This window comes from Euprymna scolopes, chromosome 28, assembly GCF_053919585.1.
Source record: "Euprymna scolopes isolate OS-2025 chromosome 28, ASM5391958v1, whole genome shotgun sequence".
Taxonomy (NCBI): Eukaryota; Metazoa; Mollusca; class Cephalopoda; order Sepiida; family Sepiolidae; genus Euprymna; species Euprymna scolopes.
This window is the reverse complement of record NC_136509.1, coordinates 38,829,683-38,854,507: the sequence shown is the minus strand read 5'-3', so window position 1 is coordinate 38,854,507 and position 24,825 is coordinate 38,829,683. Positions and strand designations below refer to the sequence as shown.

The 24,825-nt window shown below is 31.8% G+C and overlaps 1 protein-coding gene across 1 annotated transcript in view; it reads right to left on the bottom strand.

The window, feature by feature from the left end:
- The window catches only part of LOC145249575 (2-oxoisovalerate dehydrogenase subunit beta, mitochondrial-like), a 60,900-nt gene that overhangs the window by 21,902 nt on the left and 14,173 nt on the right, over positions 1-24,825 (bottom strand). The window contains exons 2-5 of the mRNA XM_080111273.1: positions 8,626-8,703; positions 6,642-6,710; positions 4,316-4,449; positions 749-904 (exon numbers count right to left, since the gene is read on the bottom strand). Coding sequence (XP_079967399.1) covers positions 749-904; positions 4,316-4,449; positions 6,642-6,710; positions 8,626-8,703 — 437 coding nt within the window. The remainder of the gene's footprint in view (positions 1-748; positions 905-4,315; positions 4,450-6,641; positions 6,711-8,625; positions 8,704-24,825) is intronic.

Here is a 24,825-nt window from a genome sequence, read left to right as displayed (position 1 = left end):
GAATTTTTCAAATTAAATTAAAGCAGAACACAATAGTAGTGAATGTTTTGTTTCATGGCATATCAACTCTTTTCATGTTATTTAATGCCAAATCAAGTAATTTTGGTAAAAGTTCTCATACTTCAAGTTTGTTATATCTTTTATTCAGGGTTTGGTTTGGTTGTTTTGTAGAGGAAAATTGTATAATTTGTTTTTCATTTTGGCATGATTAAGTTTTGAAAAGGAAGAAAAAAAACAATGGCACCAATGTTTGGTACATTTTAGGTCAGGATTGGTTGGTTGTTTTTGTTTTACGGCATATCAACCCTTTTCAGGTTATTTAATGCCGAATCCAAAGATTTTGAAGAAAATTTTTTTAATAGAATATATTTGTTGTTTTCAAGTCAGTTTCTATTTAACCCATAGTTGGGACCCTAACAGGTACTCCCACTCCAGGTCAGAGTGGACCTGGGAACAATGGTAATTAAAGGGTGGCTCCACACTCCCCAAAGCCCGCAAGCTGGGGCCTCACCACTGGATATAGTTTAAGGTCACATCCAGGACCTTTAGGTCAGGAAGCCGGTATCTTCCTACAGCCTGATCTGATAGCAGCAGATAGTAGTTGTGATCAAAGGGGTAACGAGTACATATAGAATTGTATATATCAATTGGAAAATGGAAAATAAATTTTGTACTAAGTTTTAAAAACATTGAAAAGATAAAGATTTTTTATTTTAATTTTATTTACAATATTTATTTTGTTGCTTACTTTCAATCCTGGCACGTGAGCAAATAAAGCCTCTGGACTCTGTGAATGGTAAAGGGCCCCATGTCCGACAGCACCCGAAGGTGCACGGATAGTAAGACCTCCGATATCAAACTCGTTGCCTGTACGGTAGCGGAATTTAGCAGCTTCATTTACGATCTGGAATCAGTAAAAAGCAAAAATTAGCAGTGTGAATAATCAATTGTAAAAATAAAAAAATAAAAATAAAATAAAAATACAATACCCCCCCCCCAAAAAATCAAACAAGGTGAATTTACCAACCTAAGGGGTCATGACCCCCACTCCCTATGTTTCTCCTAAACAATTCCAATCAGTTTTAACTAAGAAAGTCAGAATTAAAAGAAAGATATCAGGAATGCATATGGGGAGAAAGGTAACAGGAATTCACTCTTTAACGAAACAAATGTCATCTGACCCTCTTACTCTTTTCATGAATCATTTGAAGTCTTCACCTTCATAGCAAAATTATCATTTTTAGTTTTTAGAGAGAACTAAGGAGAAAAGAGAAAAATAAAGAAAGAGAAAGAAAGATAAAGTGAGAAGAAAAAGAAATAACATCCAGCCAAATAGAGATAAAAAAGTCAGTATCAATTTGGAAGAAATCAGTTTTTCTTATTTAAAAAATATTCAGGAGAAACTTTAGCAATTTAAATGCAAAATCTGCTTTTGTTACAGTTAAAAAAAAAACAAAAAAAAAAAACACAATTTTGCTAAAAACAGGGAACTGAAATCCCATAAAAATAATTAATAAAATGAAAAAAAATTATTAAATAAGAAAAATTCATCAGCATATTGTTTATGGGAAATTCCACAGTTGCTTTATTTTCTGAAATAAACTCTTTTGCAAATATGATGAAATTTTTAAAATTTATTTTCATCCTTGAGTGGTTCTTGTTTTTTTTATTCAGGGTTTGGTTTGGTTTGGTATTATATATATATATATATATATATATATATATATATGTCATTCACATACATTACTGCATCACTGCTCATCAGTGTGGCTAGACATATATATACATATACATATATAATAAGAATAAAAATTACAATAAGTTTACCAAGGTAATCAAAATGGTAAACTTAAAATATATTATAAATATTAAAGAGTTAATATTTACAAGTAAAATAAACTCAGCCAGATGTAAAAGCTCAATAAAACCGACTTATCTTGTGTTTCCTTTTTTAAAATTAAATATGTTTTTAACTCTTTTTCAAGATGTCTTTTAACATGTTTTATTAATCATTTGTTCATATATATATATTATATATATAAATATGTGTGTGTGTAAAATATTCATTAAAAGCTTTATTTCTATATTGATAAAATTATGCAATCATTTTGGGTGTCTGTATGTGTTTTTCTTCCTTCTAGCTTACAAAATAGGGTTATAGTCAGCTAACATACTTCCTAACTTCCAGCATAGTGCTACTGAAAGCAGTGACAAGACAAATCAGTTCCTTCACTTTCATTGTTCTTCAGTATTTCTATTGTGAAGCGATTTATTGAAATAAAATAGAAAAGGACATTATTGAAAACCATACAATAAAAATTAACAAAAGTATACAGATAAAAATAACAATTAGTTTTTTTTTGTTGCACTTTTTATAAGAAAATTTAAACAATAAGTTTTTATTTTATTTGAAATTTCATAAGAAATATCTTTATGAAATTATAAAAATATAAGTTTTTTTTTATTTTAAAAATAAGTTTTTTATTTGAATTTATATAATAAAAATTTTTATGAAACCATAAAATAAAATTATTGAAATCAAAATGACAAATAAAATTATTGAAATCAAAATAACAAATAAAATTATTCAAATCAAAATAACAAATAAAATTATTCAAATCAAAATAACAAATAAAATTATTCAAATCAAAATAACAAATAAAATTATTCAAATCAAAATAACAAATAAAATTATTCAAATCAAAATAACAAATAAAATTATTCAAATCAAAATAAATAAAATTATTCAAATCAAAATGACAAATAAAATTATTGAAATCAAAATAACAAATAAAATTATTCAAATCAAAATAACAAATAAAATTATTCAAATCAAAATAACAAATAAAATTATTCAAATCAAAATAACAAATAAAATTATTCAAATCAAAATAACAAATAAAATTATTCAAATCAAAATAACAAATAAAATTATTCAAATCAAAATAACAAATAAAATTATTCAAATCAAAATAACAAAATTTTAAACAGCATAGAAAAAAAATGTATCCAATACATAATATTCCCAAAATAGTTGGCTTTGATTCTCTACCACCACAAGAATTCTTACAGATGACTATCGAAAAAGACTAATTGTGCTATTTTTTTTTTTTTTGTATAATTTGGTTAATTTTTATTTTATACTTGTCAATAATGTTCTTTTCTTCTATTTTATTTCAATAAATCGCTTATCAAAAGAAATACTGAAGAACAATAAAAGTGAATTTACCTTGTCACTGCTTTCGATAGCGCTACGCCGGAAGTTAGGAAGTACGTTAGCTGACTATAACCACCATGTTTTATACCATTGTGATCAGGTGGATGCGCAGCAGCAAACTAAGGGAGAGAATCCCCTTTGCCATGCTCTATCAAAAGTTGGTACTGGTGAGATTTTGGATGCCTTATGTGCTCGGTGTCTCAGGTAGTTTGAGCATGTACAATATGCCATCTCCTACATCAAGTAAATAACATGTATGAATACCCAAGGCATAGAGGCATATGGAAAATTAAGAAAAACCTGACTTGAGTGCATATGAAGTGACCTGACTACTTGCAACAGGATATAAAAAACTATAAATATTGGATTAAGGAACCTTATAATAGCTATATTTGAACCATTTCTCATGCATACAATTAGAAAAGAACACATCTTTTTTGTTTAATAAGTTAACTTACTGCTACAATTTCTTATAAATGTGAATCAAAAAGGTTCACGAATTAAACAAGTTCAGACTAACTCTAAACCCAGATGTGTGTAACTTAGTGCGAATACCGAACCGTGAGCGAAACGACATCAGCGTAAGGAAAAGGAAGACTATAAAACGGAGAGAAACATGGAACATGATCGAGATCACGTTTGAGACGTGGGTGATCTTACGACCATAACAATTAGAAAAAAAAATGTCTTTGTACAACAAAAAAGCAACTTGAAGTTCTTTTTTATTCTTGGTCTACTTTATGACTGCGGCTACAAACTAATGGTTCCTGCACACTGTTACATGTAATCAGAATTCTTCTTGGTTTTATGATATTAACCCTAGGGATCAAACTTGCCTCCTATTGCCCAACCTGGAGTTCAGGTTCAGGATACTTGTAGAATCTTTATTACCAAAATCAAACGATGGTTCAAACCTTACTGCAGATGGTTGTCTTTTTTTTTTTAATTATTTTTTACTATAGCAGTCTAATTATTTCCTTATATATCATCATCATAAACCTGAATAATTTTTTTGGTCGGAAAGGAAGTTCCTGAAAGTTGATTAACAAGAACATAATTCTAAGCAATTTCAATTATGAAAAAATGCCAAACACAAACCTGGTCAAATGCTGGAAAAATATAATCAGCAAATTGAATCTCTGCAATGGCAGTGGCACCAGTTGCTGCTGCTCCAATACCAAAGGCAACAATCCCTTGCTCACTAAGTGGAGTGTTAAACACGCGGTCCTTACCTAAAAGATAAATAACATCTATTATATAAATCTCAAAGTTTGTTTGTTTGTGTATGTGTTTGTATGTCCGTTAAAAACTTTCATCAGCTGCATCAGACCACATCAAAACCGGTACCATCTGAAAGAGCAATGCCCAAAATAATGTGAAAATTAGAAAAAAAAGATTAATTCTGTGGTGGTCAACTGAATTATTTCTTACAGAGGGGGGGGGGTACTTTTTGTGTCTGGATTTTCACAAGCCACACACGCATAAGCAAATTGAAATTATGTTTAAAAACGTTATTTTGCAGGGCCATGACGTCATAAGTTGTCATGGACCAATGGGCAAAAGAGTTTGCCAGTAATGTTTTTCTTTTCTTTCCCTTTTTCGCATTCAAGTTCAAGCCTGTCTACCACAGCTAATTTCTTTTTTTTTTTGCAATCACATTGGCACTCGCTGCTATTTTGATTGAAAGTATAAAGTTGTTTTAATACATTCATTTTTTATGGAGAGGGGAGTTTCTAGCGCACGACCTGGCAAAATATCTGATGGGAAAGTTGTCACTTCTTCTATTCTTTTCTGGGGTTTACTCAATATCTTTAGTATAGCAGCTGTTTCCAAACCGAATTTCATGTCCACCCGGGCAATGCCGGATATCCATGCTAGTCTTCTATATAAAGGGCAAAATGTGTGTGTGTGTATGTTTGTATGTCTGCCAAAAACTTTCAACACACATGACGGATCCTCACGAAATCAGTATCATTTTGAAGTTCGATGTCTCAGATGACAAACATCGAAAAATTGGCCCAAAACATTAATTCCTTCACCCTCAACTCGACAGTTTTCAACAAGGAGAGGTCGTTTTTACTGTCGGCATTTTTGCAAGTCATCGTCTCCTTTCGATTGACTAGCCTTAATTTCAACATTCGCGACTTCCTGTTTTACCATGGACGCATCTACAAAGATGTCATGTTTTTTTTTTCACCTTCTTTTCCTTCTTCATGTTACGGGTTTGAGCCTGTCTGTCTACTACTACTTTTTTTTTTAACACCTCTTTCCACTCAAACTGCCTACTGTTTTGATTCTACATTTTTTTTTATTTGACACACCTGAGCAACGCCAGGTACCCCTGCTAGTAATAACAAAGGACAAAATTAATGAGATTCTACTCAAGTCTGAAAACATAGGCAAAAACGAAATATATGAATAAAAAAGACACTATTTTAAACTGTCACATAATACAATTAACATAACATCACTCACTTACAAGCCACTAAATGGTAATGATCTACTTCCAGACCAGATAGTATTTTGTTAAAGTGTCCCTATTTACGTGTCTCTCAGAGTTAAATTTAAAGTTGGTTCTAAATGTGAAGAAAATCCGGTCCCCCCCCCAAAAAAAAGGTACTGAATTAGGACAAAAATTGTCTCAGTCTAGAAGGATTTATTTTGACTGAGGGCAAAAAAATGAAGTGTAGCATCGGAACAGTTACTACAGTGCTCCTAGCCAAGCCAAAAAGCCAGATCATTTTTTCAGTTTTTGGCCATTGTGCACTATAGTTAAGAAAAAAAAAAGTGTACAAAAGAACCACAAAAAAATAAAGAAAAAAAGCTTACTAGATGCAAGAAAATTTACTTTTTTACTTACTTGTATAATTTTCACATGTTTACTGATTCTAGTATTTATTACTTATGCGTTTGTTAACGCGACTTTTACTTAGCAAAGCAAGTATACTTTCCAATATGGCCACCAATTTTTGAAAGACTTCATCACAAATTTCAGGCTTAAAGATAATAATCATAATAATAACAAAACTTACTCTAATTCAATTGACAACCATGCTCAAAGGTTTACAGTTCCACTATCCTCTAAAAAATAATTTTATTACTATCTTTGAAGCCTGAAATTTGCAACCAAATCCATAAAATATTTTGCAGCCATGTTGGAAAGCATACTTGCTTGGCTAAGTAAAAGTGACAATAACAAATCTTTCAATCAGTTAAGTTATACAGATAGGTAGAAAAAAGTAAATTTTCTTGCATTTGGTAACAGTTATTTGTTTTTTTCTTTTTTTTAAATCCTTTTCTTGTTAATTATACTGAAAAATCGCCCATTTTTAATCTACTAATTATTTGATAGCAAACATCCTTTTGTCGGGGGACTGATAAAATCTTAATTAAATGAAACAAAAATTAAACAAAAGTTACGAACCATACTTGTCTTTCAAACCAACTGTACATCTGAATACTCCTCCAAAAGCAACGTCTTCTCCAAAAATAACTGAAAAATATAAATTGAATGCACGTTAAATGTTTCTTGTTAACAGTTGTCAAGACTAGACTACTTTTTTTTAAAATAAATTCTAGCAAAATAAGCCATTATATCATACATTACAACATATTACAACAATAACAAATGAAAAATGGTTAGTCAGAATCAAAGTTTGATGTATCAATTTAAATACTATTTCAGCTTTTAAAGTTTAGCTGATATAATATTGTACATCAGATTATAAAATGTGTTTTAAATTAAAACATGCATATTTATATCAGGAAGCCATAGTGAATATACAAATTGTCCAAAAACGTTGAATGTTCTCGCACCGTATCTGAATTAAAAAAGAATGAGGATTGATAACTAGGGCTATGACAACAGCATACTCTTTTCCTTGTTTTGATTCTCAGGTATATATCTATTGATATCTTATGTTTTTATGCAGAGTGATGTGGTTCTTGGTTGATTAATTGTGGCTAACTGTGTTAGATATATACTCGAGAGTCAAAACAGTAAAAAGAATATGCTGTTGTCATAGCACTATTGATAACTTATTCAGGAATCTGTATGGAATTTTCAACAGAACACTTTATTCAATCCACAAGGGTAGCATGCTCATTCATAAACATGATGCAAAAATGAAACAAAAACTTTCACGATTATTCCTATCGATAAACATTAACATTATGCTATTTCAGCACAAATTTATCTTCTTTTAAATATTACTGTACAGAAAGGAAAAGAAAGAAAAACAATTTTTTTCTGGAGCTATAGTATGGAGTGATTTGTTTTAAACTTACAATTTAGAAATAAAAATCAACTTGTTGAAAATCAAGTCTGACCTTCGAAAGAAAGACAGAAAAGAAACATTTGATTTATTTTGGTTGTTCAACCCTTTTCTGGTTATGTAATGCTGAATCTGGTCATTTTAGTAAAAAATTTTATGCTTCAAGTTCTTTATATTTTCAAATATTTATTCGTTCTGGTGGTTTTGTCTTGCAGCATATCAACCCTTTTTGGATTATTTCATACTGGATCAGGTCATTTTAGTAAAAGTTTTTATGCTTCAAATTCATTATATATTAAAATATTTATTGATCATGTTTGGTTTGGTTGTTTTATTTTATGGCATATCAACCTTTAGAGTTATTTAATCCCAAATTGAATCATTTTAGTACAGTTTTATATGCTTCAAGTTCTTTATATATTCAAATATGCTTGGTTTGGTTGTTTTGTAGAGGAAAATTTGAGGTCAGGAAGCCAGTATCTTCAGATAGCCTGATTATTTGAACAAAATGACAAACATAATTCCATGAAATATAAACAATATTCCTACACAGAACTATCTAAGAAAAATAAATTATAAATATTAAAATTAAAATTGAAAGAATCATTGAAAAAAAAAAAAAAAAAAAAAAGCAATAGTTAATTAATAAAATATCGTTTTGTAAAGCAATATGTAAATAAGTTAACCTTACAATTTAGATCACATAAATATAAAGAGTATATGCAAAAGATTTGCTGCTGTTGTATAAAGTTGAATTAACTTGAAACAGAGCATTTAACTTTGCCAGGCCAACTTTCACATTTTATTCCAAAGAAATGTTTTGTTCTCATCCAAAATTTCCCTTATATTAAAAAATAAAGAAAAATCTGTATGATGTATGTACCTGTGACGAAGAAATCATATTCCAAAAATTACATAGCTTTATTTTTATCATGGGAATTTGTAGACATTCCAACATAAATTTAGTAAGTATGAATTATTGAGTTATCTCCCCTTGTTTACGTAATTTTTGGAATATATTTTCGTTTAGTTGCAGTTATGGATATCATACAGATTTTTATTTATTTTTGTTATTTAATACAGGAAGACTTCTGGACAAGAACCACTTTTTTTTTCTTTTTTGTTTTTACTTACTTGTACTTGGATCCGTTTCCAAGGCAATATCAAGGGCGTTCGTGATACTTTGAAATAAATTCATTTTTGCCGATTCTCCTGAAGAACAAAATAAAAAGAAAGTAAAAAAAAAAAAAAAGTTTTTTTGTTTCTTTTTTTTACATAGCCATAACCACTTATCAAGGCCCAGAGACCACTCGAGGATAAGGATTATGAGTGTACAGTAGCCAATTGGACAATATAGTAATTGTTAGTAATGGAAATTCGGTAAATTTGTTAACTTAAGTGGAACGGCTCATCAAGAACTTGTTTATGTCGGACTTGAAGACAATCAAATTGTAGTCAGCTGGAAAGCAGGAAAACGGAAGACAGTTCCACAGGCATGGACTTCTAAGAAAGAAGCTTTGTTCATGGAATCTACGTTTAGGTACAGATAAAGAGTTGGGGGAATTATTGATAGTGTTTTCAGCTAGACGAGTGTTTCTTGTGAACGTTTGGCGAGGAGGGACCACAGATTGAAGCTCAGTTGAGTACTTACCATGAAAATAACGATAAAGCAGGTCGGAGTTTTACAAAAAGGGGAAAAGAAAAAAACAAAAAATATCTGTATCACTTGGACAAGTGCTGTTTTTTTTTTGTCGTTTTTTTAAAAAAATAAATCAATTACAGACACTTCAAAATCACTGGCCATACATCATACTTTATACACATAAATATAAAAAAAAATAATTTGAGTCAGTAAATATTGCTTAGAAGTACATGAAATAAAGTGACTCATGTTTTTGTGAAAAGGGGCTGGGAATTATTATTTACACAGCTCCAGATGATAATGGGACTTTTTTTTTGTTGTGATCTTGATATCTTACATTTTTTTTAAATACCCAAAATTTTAAAGATATCAAAATTACAATAATTTTTAAAGCAAATCTCAAAATCTCAATCTTTTATCTTACAGCAATATATATATATATGAACTCCAATCCCTGGTCCCCCCCTCGCCAATCTTTCACGAAAAACACCCGTCTAGCTGAATCCACTGTGAAAAATTTCCCCCCTAATTAAACACTTCATCAAATCTCCACACTAACGTAATGTACTTGCAATAATAACCCTTATCCCTGAGTGGCTTCCGGGCCTTGATAAGTGGTGATCACTGTAAAAAAAAAAAAATATATATATATATATATATATATATATAATGAAATTTGTTCATATCTTAGAAAACATTATTATGCAAGTTTTATTTGAAACTTTAGAAAACTGAATAATGTTATATATACGTTTCTTTTTCATTAAATGATTATCATTAAAAAAAATTTCATTGTAAAAACATTCATAAAAAACTTCAACAAAATAAAGAGAAAACAAAACACTAATTCTTATTCTATGAATATGTTGCTCTTACTACAAAAGGCTCAGAAAAAATGTAATAATTTAATAAAAAATTATATAACACTAGCAAGCTGCCCAGCATTGCCCAGTCATAAAATATGCATAAATATTATATTTTAATTCATAGAGAAACTGGTGAGTATTATGTTTTTTCTAAACAGTTCACTTTTTTAAGTAAAAAAAAAAAAAAAAAAAAAAAAATACTCGAGCTGAGATCAAAACCAAAACCTAAAGACGGAGTCAAGTATGATAGCCATCAGGCCAGCTTGAGAGGATCTTTAAAATTGTTTTTAAACCCACTTAGTTTTAACATAATCTGTCATGTGAACCATTCATGCATGCGCATTCGTGTAACAGTTGACAAACCAATAAAAATCTTCCACGTACCAAATTTTCAATTTTACTCCTTAGCACCCTTTTTTCCAGATGAAAATAGATTAAAAAGTTTTCCACGTGTCTGAATACTCTATATAGCAAAATTTCAAGTTTGTAGATCAAAAAGATGTTGAGTTTATTGGTTGAGAAGTATCCTCACACATACACACACATTTTCACTTTTGTAGACATAGATTATTCAGTTTTCCAAATTTTCAAATTATTTTTTTTTTAAATATTAAATTGATGATAGTTGATGTCTAAAACAATCTGATAGCTTAATAAAAAGATGTATATGGAGACTGATAATTAAAAGAAGGTGGGAGGGGGGAGTAAAACTTTATCTTACAACACAATTTGCCATGAGGCATCAATTTGCACTAATATTAAAATAACAAGCTACTTTCTACTCACATCAACTTAAAAGTGTTGGGGAGGGGGGGGGGAAGTAAAAGAGAGATAAATTTGGGCGGCAATTTCCTAGTTCACAGGTATTAAATCCGGTTATGTTATTGATGTTGGGCATTAGTTGAAAACAACTGATTTTTTTTTTTTTTGACATAATGTTTGCAGTGTTTGAAAATGGGCAAGGAGATTGAGGTTCAATTTTCAGTCAAGTCATACAAAAAACTAAAAAAAAAAAATAATACATGATGCCTCCTTGCTGAACATTCAGCTTTATAAAATGAAAGATCAGGAGTAAGTGGAATAATCCTGGAAAAGGAGTGACATTCTTCTCTATATCACACGCATGGATCAACCATAATTAAGTGCAATCTGAAGGTACTATTTTAATTTGATACTACACCGAAATGTAGTGGAGGGCAATACTTCTTTCCCTGGAATATAAAGTGAGAATGAAGGATTAGTGGAACAATTCAGGGAAAAGAGTGGCGCCATTGCCCACATCTTGGTGTCGTTTGCTGGCTGGGTTTTAACAGCATATCACTCCTATTAGGTCACTTAATGCCGCAAAGGGTAATTTATCGTAAATTCTTGTGTATTGATTATTTGCAGTAATATTGGGTCATATGTTTTTTTTGTTTTTTTTTTTAAGACTTATAGTGATAGGAACATTTGGAAGGTGTGTAAATATATTTTTGCTTTTCCAAATTTCTTTTTGCAGAGTTTTGTAAAACTGTCAGAAAAATGAACTTTGTTAAACTGTTTGGTAGCACAAATCCAAATAAAAATTTTTCTGCTGAGTACCAGGTCATGTTGATATCTAAAAAGAACAAAAGGCTGATACTGCAGCAAAAAGTAAAAAATAAAAAGCACTAAAAATAGCTTTTTTTTTTTTGTTTTACAAAGGAGTCGAGGCCTGGAGGCCACTTGAAGATAAGGGTGTAAAGTGGTCAGTGCAACAACAGCTCAGTAGTAGTTTTTGGTAGGAATTAGGCAGAATTGTACTATTTAAGGGGAGGGGATAGCAAAAACTTGTTCACATTGGATTTGGAAGACGATCAACTCATAGTCAGCTGGAAAGCAGGTCAAACAGAGTTCCACAGGTGGGCAGTTCTAGGAAAGAAGCTTTGTTCATGGAATTTATGTTTAGATTTTGGCACCGATAGAGAGTAGGGGAACTTGTTGGCAGCAGTCATAGCTTGACGAGTGCTTTTTGTGAAAGTTTGGTGGAGAGGGGCATTGAATGAAACTCAGACACTACTGATGCAATTCTCTATCGATATAAAAGCCAAGTACGTCCAAGGATGGAATACTGTTTCCATATCTGGGCAGGAGCTGCTAAAAACAGCCTATCCTGCCTTGACAGAGTACAAAATAGACTTCGTGGTTTAGTGGGGGATGCCCTTTTCTCTACCCTGCAACCTCTCTCCCACAGAAGAGACGTTGCGAGCCTGTCCTTGTTTTATCGTTATTTCCATGGCAGATGCTCGTCTGAACTCCAATCTCTGGTCCCCCCTCGCCAATCTTTCACGAAAAACACCCGTCTAGCTGAATCCACTGTGAAAAATTTCCCCCACTCTATATCTGTGCCTAAATCAAAACGCGGATTCCATGAACAAAGCTTCTTTCTTAGAACTGCACACCTGTGGAACTCTGTTCCGTCTGCCTGCTTCCCTCCGGACTACAACTTGGATGTCTTCAAGTCCAATGTTAACAAATTCCTAATGAACCGCCCCCTTAAGTAAACACTTCAGCAAATCTCCACACTAACATAATGTACTTGCAATAACCCTTATCCCTGAGTGGCTTCCGGGCCTTGATAAGTGGTGATCACTGTGTAAAAAAAAAAAAAAAAAAAAAAGACAAGCACTTGCTGTGAAGTTCCCTACGAAACAAAAACCTTGTACCAAAACTTCAAAATAAAAACAAAGAAGTACATATCAATCAAATGACAAGACATGTGAAATCTTTTTCCAAGAAATTACCTACATTCCATAATGTCTATCATGGAAGAATGACAACTAGAGCATGAAAAACAAGGGAGATAATATTACCAAGATGACTCAGTCATACTTATTTAACTCATAACTATTTCCTGAAAGGAGAAGAGTCGTTAACATGCATACCATGCCAGTCACATTTCATTGTTGAACACAAATTCATTGCCTGTAGAGATCTCCAACAAACGAAACATTCCTGATACAGTAGTTAATGGAAAAGGAGCCTTCAATTTGCCCTTGACTATGATCAATTCATTTATTTTTATAATGCATTATGTCATGTATTGCTTTTATTTAAGAATTATATATTTAAAAACAATACTTAATATTAACCGATACAAATGTTTCACGCTATAATTATAGGTATCACAAACCAGCCTTGAGGTTAATGTTCAAAAATAGTTAAATATAGAGAAATTCACTTAAATTTCAACGTGTGAGAAATTATTTTTTGGGAGGAGGGGGTATTTTGATAAAATCTTATAAACAAACTTTTAATCTTTTCTCTTTATAAATATGCAATTTTTTTTTTCTTGAGTCATTAATATTTTTTCCACATTATTTCAAGTTAGATTACCATTTTTTTTTACCAACTTAATATCCACAATATCGTACGTCCCTTTGCATATAAAAACGCCTCCTATATTAAAGAAAAGGAGCCACTCATCATTATAGTGAGCTTAATCTGGGTTTTCAAGTTGCTTTTCATAAAAAGAAAACCCAAGTCGAAAACTTTAGTGAATTAAATTTTTGCCCTATTATCAAATTGTTTCCGTTTATTTTTACATGCAGAATTTTTTTTTTTGTTATTGATTTACTTATTTAAAGGAAAAGTCAAGCTTTTGATCGCTATAAATCATATTAAGAAGATTCAGTGTGTTAGCTGTTGAAATGAATTTCATATGAATAATCAAAGTAGCACATTTGTACATTTCTTTTAAGGTAATGGGGTTTTGTCAAATGGTTTAGTTTGACTTGAGCTTGCTTCTATTATGATTAATTTTTACTTACAGCAAGACGATATTACATTTGTAAGGAGTTTTTTCACTTGTCTTAAGCCGACATTTTTTTTTTTATTATAAACTGTGAAAATCGGCTTCCGATCAATAGCAGATGGCCAATTTCCTTATTTCAGTCAGTTACATTGATTTGAACACATTGGGAAGAACGACTTTGGGATAAGAAAATTTAGTGGAATATGAAGGAAATCTGAAATTGCTAAGTTTGGAAACTGAGATCCTAATCATTCTGAAAACGTCACACTACCGATTAAGGCAAATATGATAAAATGATATTTTATGTTTAGTTGTGTTTTCTGACTTAATAGGGCTTGCAATGAAAGTTTAGTGCATAATAATTTACAAAACTATTTTTTAATAGCTATTATTAGGTTAGTGCAAAAAATAATGGCATTTATATAGTTGAGCTTCAAAAAACATTTTTGCACCAACCTAATATTTTTAGCTATGGGTGATTTATTTTTTCATGTTGACGTTTTTTCAATTTAATATACACAATTTTTTTTTTTCTCCTTTATTAAGCCATGGTCATAAAACTGTTAGCAATAAACAGAGGCTACTAAGCTAATTATGGAATGCATAAAACTTAGGAATATCACAATAGTTAGCCAATACAGAACTTCAAAAATATGACAGAGATACATGTTCGTTCACACTATTCTGAGGCAGCACGTTCAGGACTGCAGAACACAATGCGAAAGGAAATCGCAGATACATCTCTGAGCAAACACCAGTGTGATTATGCATTATTAATGTATAGATTATGCAGAGGGTCTAATGTGAATGTATATTATTGCAGGTTTGATCTGTTCAGCCACAGCACAGTGCAGTATTTAAGCATTGTTGTGGGGCAGAAACCATGAAATAATTTGTAGGCAATAGAAGCAACTGTTACATTCCGGCAAGTAGATATCAATATTGTATGTCTCTTTGTATATAAAAAAGTCTCAAGGAAATAACCTACACTAGCGGGACCTGTGGAAATTCCACAGTGGATGCTTTCATATGTAATATATTGATGTTGGAATTCTGTGGACGTTCAGCGTAAATGGAGACACCCTGATATTATTGAAGCTCTTTTGTTAAAATTGTGAAAGTATTTATCTAAGTTAGCAAGGACACCTTGCATAGGCTGGTCATAAAATACGCTTAAATGTGATATTTTGATTGATGCAGATTTTGTATGTATTATTATTGAGTCACTTTTCTCTCGATTCTTATATATTATAAAGTTGTGATTTCAAAAATAAAATATTTCTTGGGTGCATCAGCTTGAATTGAAACCGAAATCCAAACTTATGAAGAAAAAAATATATACAACTTGAGTTCCTTCAGCTATAATAGGCACCGCCAAAAATGGCCAAAAAATCAAGTTGTTTTTTAAAACGAAATTACATTTATTAAAATCCATTATTTCTGAGTAACTTTTTTTCCCCAGAAAGATAAAACCCTGAATTTTATCATATAGAAAGCAGAATAACGTACAACTTTTTCTACTATTTTTAATTAAATTTTAAATGTTAAAATTTCCCCAAAAGTTTACAATTGGCGTTTTTTGTTTTGCACAAAATCGTATATAAATAGTTAAAAAAAAGGTTTTTGAAAGAATTTGTTTATTTCTTGTCTAACTAAGATTTAGGGTGATTTTCTATGAGAATATGCAAAAATATTATAATATAAGTACCTGGATTTCAAATAATTCCACTTATTCATATAGGCAACCAGTTACTTCGAGTAGATTTGATTAGTCTGTTTACATTTGTACTTGATAAAAAGCAAACTACGGAAGACTAAAAAGCCAAAAAAAAACTTATTTTTCAGTGACGAAAAGTTCAATGTATTATTAACGCTGAGGCTGGCCAGTACCATTTGTATGAGTTTGGTTTTTAATGTGTATGTGTGTGGGGGCCAGACTCTCCAAAATGGGGAGGGGGGCAATTTAAAGCAGAATAAAAAAAAATATTTCAGTGCGTTTGGTCCGCCGTAGTCGAAAGGCGACAAACGTTTCCAAACTTGATCGAAAAAATTATGATATTTTTAACACAAAGGGCACAATATTTATCGAATTATTTTTTTTGTATCGATTCTTCAAAGCATGACCTGTTTAATAATGGTCATGCATTATTCGGCTCGCTAAAAAGAAATTGTTAATTTATTTATCAAAGATTTTAAAATGGCTTTTTTCGTATAAATATTAAAAAAAATTTTTTTTGTTTTGCTTAACTTAAATTAATTATTTTACTTAATGTATTCACCGAATTTCACACTTCAAAACTCAAAAGCGGGATAATTAAACACAATCGAAGTTCTGATATTCAGACATCAAAACAAGGTATGCAAACAAGTTTTTTTTTTTTTTTAAATCTATAATTCCGTCCCTTACAACAACATAATATGTTTTGTTCAGTTTCAGATGATTATTTTAATAACAGTTAAACAACAGTCACTTGGAAGAAAAAAGATGTAAGCATTACATACAAAATAACACACACGCTATCATATTAGTGTATACATTTCATAATGGCTATCATCAAAGAATGGCAACCAGGACACGGAAAGACCGAGAAGGAGGATGTATTATAATGGGCTTAATATAGAATTTTAAATTGTCTCTCACAAAAATGCAAGTAAAAATCTTCAGTGAATTAAATCTTTGTCTTATTAAATTGTTTCTGTTTAGTTTTACACAATCTAAAACAGTACCAAAAAATGTTAAATTAGGTGATATTTTTTTTGCAGTGTCTGATAAAAAAAAACATGCCTTCTCATAAATTAACCGTGCGCCACAAAAAAAAAAAAAAAAAAAAAGGAAGACAGCAAGATATTTTTGGGTGCATGTCCATAATTCAACTTATATTAAAAAAACAAAAAAAACATCTGTATGACTGAACAAAAATGTCATATTCCAAAAATCATGTAAATTGACTAAGTTTTCTTTTATAAAAATAAAATCATTTTTTTTTATGATTTTAAGCAAGTCATATGAAATTGTTAGCATTACAGGGCCGAATTATTGTGGAGTATCTGCCTTGATTTTTCAAGATGGCGATGCGAGACAATTCCTTTTTGCTTACTCATAAAATTAGATTTTCTTAGTTAGGAATAAAACTACTTGATCAATTTATGTAATTTTTAGAATACAACATTTTCATTCAATTACAGGTATGTATATCAAAGATTTTTCCATATTTTTGCTTTTTATTTAGGTTCAACGGAGGACTTGCAAATTTTTTCTTATTGCCACCCGGACTTAAGATTAATAATAGGGTTAGAAAGGGCAGATTTTAGTTCATGGCACAGCAGAATTTGTGTCAATATTGTTACTCACTTTTGGGTGATATGATACACTGTCCCATGTTGACATTCACATCAAGATATCAGTGTTAAACTAAAAAAGCTAAGTAGGTGACTATAAGTTTAGAGCAATGTAAAGGCTTTTTTTTTATTACAAAGGAGTAACCACTTATCAAGGTCCGGAGGCCATTTGAGGATAAAGATTAATGAGTGTACAATAGTCAATGGGACAGTATAGTAATCGTTAGTCGTGAAAATCTGGTAAATTGGATTACTTAAGCGGACAGCTCAAGAACTTGTTCACGTAGGACTTGAAGACGACCATATTGTAGTCAGCTGGAAAGCAGGGAAATGGAACAGAGTTCCACAGGCGTGCAGTTCTAAGAAAGAAACTTTGTTCATGGAATCTACATTTAGGTTTAGGCACAGATAAAGAGTGAGGGAAATTATTGAAAATTTCAACTAGATGAGTGTTTTTCGTGAAAGTTTGGCGAGATGGGGGGGACCATAGATTGGAGCTCAGACAAGCACTTGCTATGAAAATAACGATAAAACAAAGACAAGCTTGCAACGTCTCTTCTGTGGGAAAGAGGTTGCAAGGAAGAGAAAAGGGCATCACCCATTAGGCTACAAAGTCTATTTTGAACTCTGCCAAGTCAGAATAAGATGCTTTTAGCAGCTCCTGCCCAAATGTGGGCAACAGTACTCCATCCTTGGATGTAGTTAGCTCTTATAGAGTAGAGAATTGCATCAGTAGTGAGATATCTTACTGGAGCAGTAGGTTCCCTTTTCATTTGCTACTACACCAAGGTTTAGTAGAGGATGCCACTACATTCTCAGGATTACTTGCCTTTGATCCTCCCCTTATAATGCTGATTGCTAAGCAAAGGGGCATTATGTGCCATTTTTTAAGTTTTTGGTATGACTACACTGAGGATTGCCTCCTGATCTCCTAACGCATTAGTAATGACAAAGTCATAAAAAAAAAAAAAAACCCTGCTTTTTCTTAAGCCTACTACTAACCTTAAATTCGGGTAGCAATTTGCCAAAAAAAAAAAAAAAAAAAAAAAAAAGAAGAAATCTTGTAGTGTTTGTCTGACTTCTATTTTTCTTTTTGTAATGAATGGTTAATTTCATAAGAAGGCATGTTTTTTCATCAAACGCTGCTAACCAAAAAGTGTCATGTGACTTATCATTTTGATTGGCAGGAATTTGATATTGCAATTTTACCAGAGTACCTACCGTTCCATAAATATAGCGATATGAAATTAAACCTTTTCTGCTAAAATATACATTTTGCATTTAATTATTGTCATTATCTATATATTAATACGATAGCAGGTGCGTTCTTTTGTGTGTTCACACTTACATTAGAGTCGTTTAATTATGTACTTCAATTACTTGTCATAAATTTTACCAAGAATTCTTCATAAGTTTTTGTTTCGGTTATAGCTGATGGCACTTAAGTCATCTTTCTTTCTTTTTTTTTATAAATAATTTTATCAAGAATTTTTCATAAGTTTTGGTTTTAATTATGGCTGAAGTATCTGAAATATAAATTTATAAAAAAATTTTTCTTCATAATTTTTTATTTCGGTTTCGATTCAAGCTAATCCACTCAAGTCATATGGATATATACATATATATTTTTTGAAATCGTACTTTATAATATATTAAAAATCGATAGAACATTAACTCCATAATATATACAAAATCTGCAAAAATTAAAATATTATACTTAAGCGTATATTACGACTGGGCTTTGCCGGGCGTTCGTATTAGCTTAGATAAATACTTTTGTAATTTTAACAAAAAAGCTACAATAATATCAGAGCATCTCCATTCAGCTCCCATGACTACCCATACCGATTTGATAAAATCCGGTAAGGACAGTAGCTGAAAGGCGACAACACAAGATTAAATTTGGGTTCCTGAAACAGAAAATGAAATATAAAAAAATGATAATAAAAATTTTAAAAGCACTGATTTATTTACATTTTATTTTTTTTTTAATTGTTATTTTCATATTTTGTTGTTTTTGTCTTGTAATTATCGTTTTCATTTCAAGCTGAAAAGATTTTTTTTTATATATACTTTGTTAACACTTATTGAGATAACCCGAGTCTGTTTACTGAAGTATATGGCCCTGTGTCCTGTGCAATTTGAAGAGGTCCCTCCTCCCAGGTTTTGCCTTATCACCTTTTGAGAAGAGAGTTAGTTTATTGTTAATAGCCAGAGGCGCCCCTACCGGGAAATGTCAATGGAACTGTCCAGGCATCTTTTGCAAGTTTGAAGTGCTCTTCCTTTTGGGTGCTAGTTGTTCCATTTTCCACTTTCCCAACCTTAGGACACAATTTCCTGTTCTTGGAGGGAGATAAACACAGAGGTACAGATTGCGAAACATGTGTCCGTAGATAAGTACACTTTATAACACACAAATATATATGGGGGCATCATACTGGTGAAAAGAACAACTTTTCCTATTTTGCATTTAGGTAAATGCTTTGCCATAAAAAAAAAAAGTAAAAGAAATTTGAATACATTCAATTATCAATATCGCAGAAACAAAAATATAAATCACTTTCCTAACCTTGTGTCACATCTTCCTGCCATCGTAGGGAGATAAACAATCTTAAGTGGAGAGTTGTGTAGCAAGATGTTTGTTCATATTACATTTAAATTTTTGCATGTCGGTATAGTTAGGGGAACAGGAGCCTAGAGGCTCCAAAGGCAAGCAGACTAAGGAAAGAAAGTATTAAAGTAAAATGTTTTCTGGTATCTGGGAACCTCTAGAGTGAAGGGGTAGGATTTTGCTGCTATTTAGGTAGGTCAGGAGTATTGGATTGAAGGGGGGGTACTAAGTTCATTGAAGCACATTCTATGGAAGTAATTATAAAGCAATGGATGCAACATTACAGCAATGATTTGTTTGTAAAAATTGTTACATTACATGCGGACATGCATCCTAAACATTTGTTACACCCTTTTTCAAAAACTTGAAACAAGTTTGTTGCTTGTCCAGAACTCCCTCGTCATGAAAAAACAAAAACAAAGAAATTGATGCACATACTTGTGATGGAAAGAAAGAATCGTACACCAAAAAAAAATCAGGTAAACTGATCACATAGTTTTATTCTTAAATGAGAAAATCAAATTTTGTGGCTAAACTAATGGTGGCAATATCACAACACCATCTTGAAAGTAGTATGAAGGAACAAGGGAGATAACTAATTAAAACTTGCAAGATTTTAAAAAGCAATTCATAATATGGAGATTGTGGGAGGAAGGCTTTGGAAAAACTCAAATTTGCTTAAAAATGATTTTATTTTATTTCCATATAATATATATTTAATTGCAGAAATTCTCCTCTGAACCAAAGTACCGTAGGTTTGCAACAACAGATGCCGCATACAAATTATGTCTAGACTATTAGCCATTGTTTTATGTAACTTTTAGAAAATCATTTTAGACACATGTATTCGTTATAAGAAAATGCTACATTACATCCTAAGAGCAACATCACAATCGCAACCATCTTTAGAGGAAGTAGTCCCTATTTTTCCCTCTAAATAACAAGTCCTCTTACCACTCTCAGTCTTCAACAGTAGGCATTCTGCACTTTGGACAAATATGGGCTTTCATTATTCGTAACTGGATCATAAACTCATTGACATAATAATCTTTCCCTTTTCCGTTACAAATATAATAAAGTCTCCCAAACTAATTCCGCTCTTTCTGATTGGATGAGCTCTGGCCATTCCTATATTCCAGATTAACGGTATTAGCATGCTAACGAACGCTAATGTACTATTTAAACATGGCGTTGCAATGATACCTACACCAACAACAACCGTAGTTTACTTTTTTGCGAGGGGAGGGGGGGGGAGACAGGCTTCCACCGGGCAATGCCGGTTAACAGGTTTTGCTAGTAAAAAATAAAACTACTTACCAATTTACAATTTAATTTAGGTGTACTATATTTTCTTTCTGATACAGGTATATACATTACACATATTTTTTTTTATGGGGAAGGAATTTTTGATAAGTGCCAAAAGTTTATCTGGGTTTACCTGACTCCAGCCCTTTCCTTACTAAGGAACAAAGTGGATTGAAGGGTAAGAAGACAAATACTGTCTGATGACCCACCCACCCCACATCAATCTTCACATATTTGTCCTCATGGTTCTTCTAAAAGTTGTTGATTAAATTCTGCATTCACTACTCCCTCAGGTAGCCTGTTCCAATGCCTTATGATATGTAAATTTAAAAAAACAAAACATTTCATACTTTCAATCTAACAGGTGAAGTAAACAGCTCTGACTTATCACCCCTTGTTCCTATTTACTTGCCTCATCATGAGGTCAGAGTTACACACAAGGTCAATTTTTACTGAAGGAAAATTCCGTTCCTAAAAAAAAAAAAAAAAATGGCTTCAGTTTAAAACGATTTCTCCTTCACTGACAGAAGAAAAAAGATGAAGCCAGTATCAGAACTGATGGTACTTATCCAGTCTGCAACCCCAATCTCCGGCAACTTTGCATCAGTATCTTCTAGCAGTTTACGCAAGCAGATGGAAGATGCTGAAGCGATTATTCAATATGCTGTCAGAGGATGACAAATTTCAATGAAAGCATGAAATTCATTAAATGAAGAAATCTTTTTAAAAAATGCTTCTCAGTAGAAAGCCATTCTTAACATGAGAAAGGTGGGGGATGTCGTATTTTAGATTATTCATCTGGTAATCTTGGCTTCACATTTTTCAGTTACTTAGATAAGCTGCTGGAAGATGCCAGAGACTTGGTTGTAAACTGGATAAGTAGCAAACAGATACTACACTTTGCTCCTATCCAAAAGGCCTCTTGTTTGATAACATTGCTGAATAAAAAAAATTTCTCCAAATCTACTTCGTCATGACCACGAAGAATGTTTCAACAAGGTCACCCCATAACTTTCATTTTCCATGCTTCAATTCATCCGTGTCAGTCTCTTCTCACACAACAGATATGTTAGTTCAAGCAGCATGTTGTAACTTTAGAATATCTTTCTGTAATGCAAGCTCTGCCATGCTTGTAGAGTAAGTTCTACGATAGCTGTGTAAGAAGTAGTGGTGGGACGATTAATCGGAATCGGAATCGTTAATCGTAAGAATCGTGTATTTTGCGAGGTATCGGAATCGGATCGTTAAAAAATACCTTAATTTTCCGATTCCTTCATTACGATTCTTTTAGTCTGATGTTGAAAAAAAGAAAACAATTTCCTGATATTTCTAACCGCAAGAGAGAAATGTAGCATGTTATAAAAAGAAACCAAAGAAATTCATTATTAATAGAGCAATGCTTAGTGCCCCCTCCCTTACAAGATTCATTCATTCAGATCTATTGTAATCAAAACTACAAAATAGTTAACTTGAAAAGAAGTATTCAGGGCTCTACATTGCGAGTAAAAATTTAAAAAAATAGCTTATCTTTTTGGCGACTGTTTTTTTTTTTTTACTAACAAATCTTCTAATAGTGAATGAAAATGCTTTTTCAACTTATATTTTCTTAAAATAAAACGAGCAAAGTCAAATTATTTAAACAGTAAAAGGTTTAATAGAACAATATACTTTTTTTTATTTTTTTCAAAGAAGGCTTTTGAAAAAAATATCTCTAAAATGAAATTGATCACGTTGTATTATTTCGCAAAATTCTGACAGTCGACTTCTTTTGAAGTTTCAAAAAGAATATCATTGGAATAACATTAGAACTACACATGCTAAGTGGTGGTTTGCGGTTAAGGTCTTCAGAAAATGAAAAAACAAAAACAATTATTTTGCTATCTCTTAAATACAGCTTTATATTTAATTTAAGCTACTACTGGGTAAGTCAATTTTCAAATATTTTTTTTTGTTTAAATTTACATTCTATTAAAATATTCAGCTCATGAAGCAATTAGATATATTTTTTGGAACTTCTTTGCAGACCCCTCCCCCAAATAAAATAAAATATGGCTGAATCCAAGTTGAGCGTTACAAATTCCAGAGAAATATTGGTTTTAATTTAGATTAAATAACATTTTTGGTATGATTTTACTTTAGGGCTCGTCTCACGTTCGTATAGAAAAATATATTTTTGAAAGTAGATTTAGGTGTGCTGAAAACGCCACTCCATTCTTGAGTAACTCTTTATAAAATACCTATTTCGAATTTTCTTTTTATCCTGAAAAAATAAAACTTATTCTAAAAAAGACATGGGGCTTATGTTTTTTGTACCCCCCCCCCAAAAAAAACCACCATGAACTTTATAAACAATCAAAAACACGTGTTAGATGCTTCCTTCGATATTTTAAAAACTATTTGCCGGCCCCAATTTTGAATGCAATATTTGTTTATAACACACCCGAAATTATATGAAAATTAAGATTTTAAAGGCAAGTCGTGGTAGTGTATTATCAAAAAAAACAAAAAAACAATTGCCTTTCCAAAATTATCCGCAATTTTTAAAAATTAATTTCCATCTAATTTTAAATTGTCCGCGAAAGATTACTACGCTTATGTCACTTTAATACGAGTGTGGGTGCACATATGGCACACGAATAGCCTTAGTGTGCACGCAAGCGTACCGTAAACGAAAGCTGTAAAATGGCCGAAAATAGTCTGAGGGTTCAGAGGCTCATACCCACTAGCGTAGCTAAGGGGGGGGGGGCGGTCAGCCCCGGGTGACAGGCATAGAGGGGTGACAATCCCCCCCCCTCCAAAAAAAATTTTTTTCAGCCAAGCTTAGGTGCGAAAATAAATTTATTTATTATATATTATGGAATTTTTACGTTTTAATTTAAAATCTTTTTTTAGAATATTATACACTCTTAAGAAAATTAGTCATTGCAAAACCTTTTGTCGATTTTTATTGAAAAATTTTGTACTTATGAAATCAGTTGATGAGTCATCAACTGATTTCATAAGTACAAATGAAATGTCATCAACTTGATGACATTTCATTTTTTTTAACTGTGGAAAAATGAGAAAGAAATGATATAGATACATATATATATATATATATATATATATATATATATATATATATATATATGGTGCTCGGTCAAAATGGCACCGGTAAAAATTGCACAAGTGAATAACTAGGTAAAAATGGCACCAAAAGGTGCTACTGAAACTATGGGGTCCCAAATTCTAACCTCATTTTGGGTTTTGTAAAAGTTCCTATTTTCTTGCCGTCAACGAGAGCAGAGTTAGACACAAGGTCGATTTTTAATATCCAGCCCCCCCCCAAAAAAAAGGGGCAGTTTTCATCGGAACAAAAGATTACAATTACCTCAGTTTAGAAGCATTGTTTATCTAAAGGTTCTTATTTAATTGCACCCCCGCTAGGGCAAAGTTAGACACAAGGTTGGTTTTAAATCTGGGGAATATCCAGCTCCCCAAAAAGGGGCATTTTCGATCGGTTGGTTATAATTCTGGGGAATATCCAGCTCCCCAAAAAGGGGCATTTTCGATCGGAACAAAAAATTACAATTACCTTAGTTTAGAAGCATTGTTTATCTAAAGGTTCTTATTTAATTGCACCCCGCGAGGGCAAAGTTAGACACAAAGTTAGACACAATGTCGGTTTTTAATCTGCAAATTAGCAAAATTACCAACTAGTCACTCAGAGCAGTTTTATTAGTGAGGGTCGAAATCGCAGTGTCTTTTTTTTTTTTTGCCTAAGTCACCATCTAGGTGTCACCAATTTTTTTTAACCCTC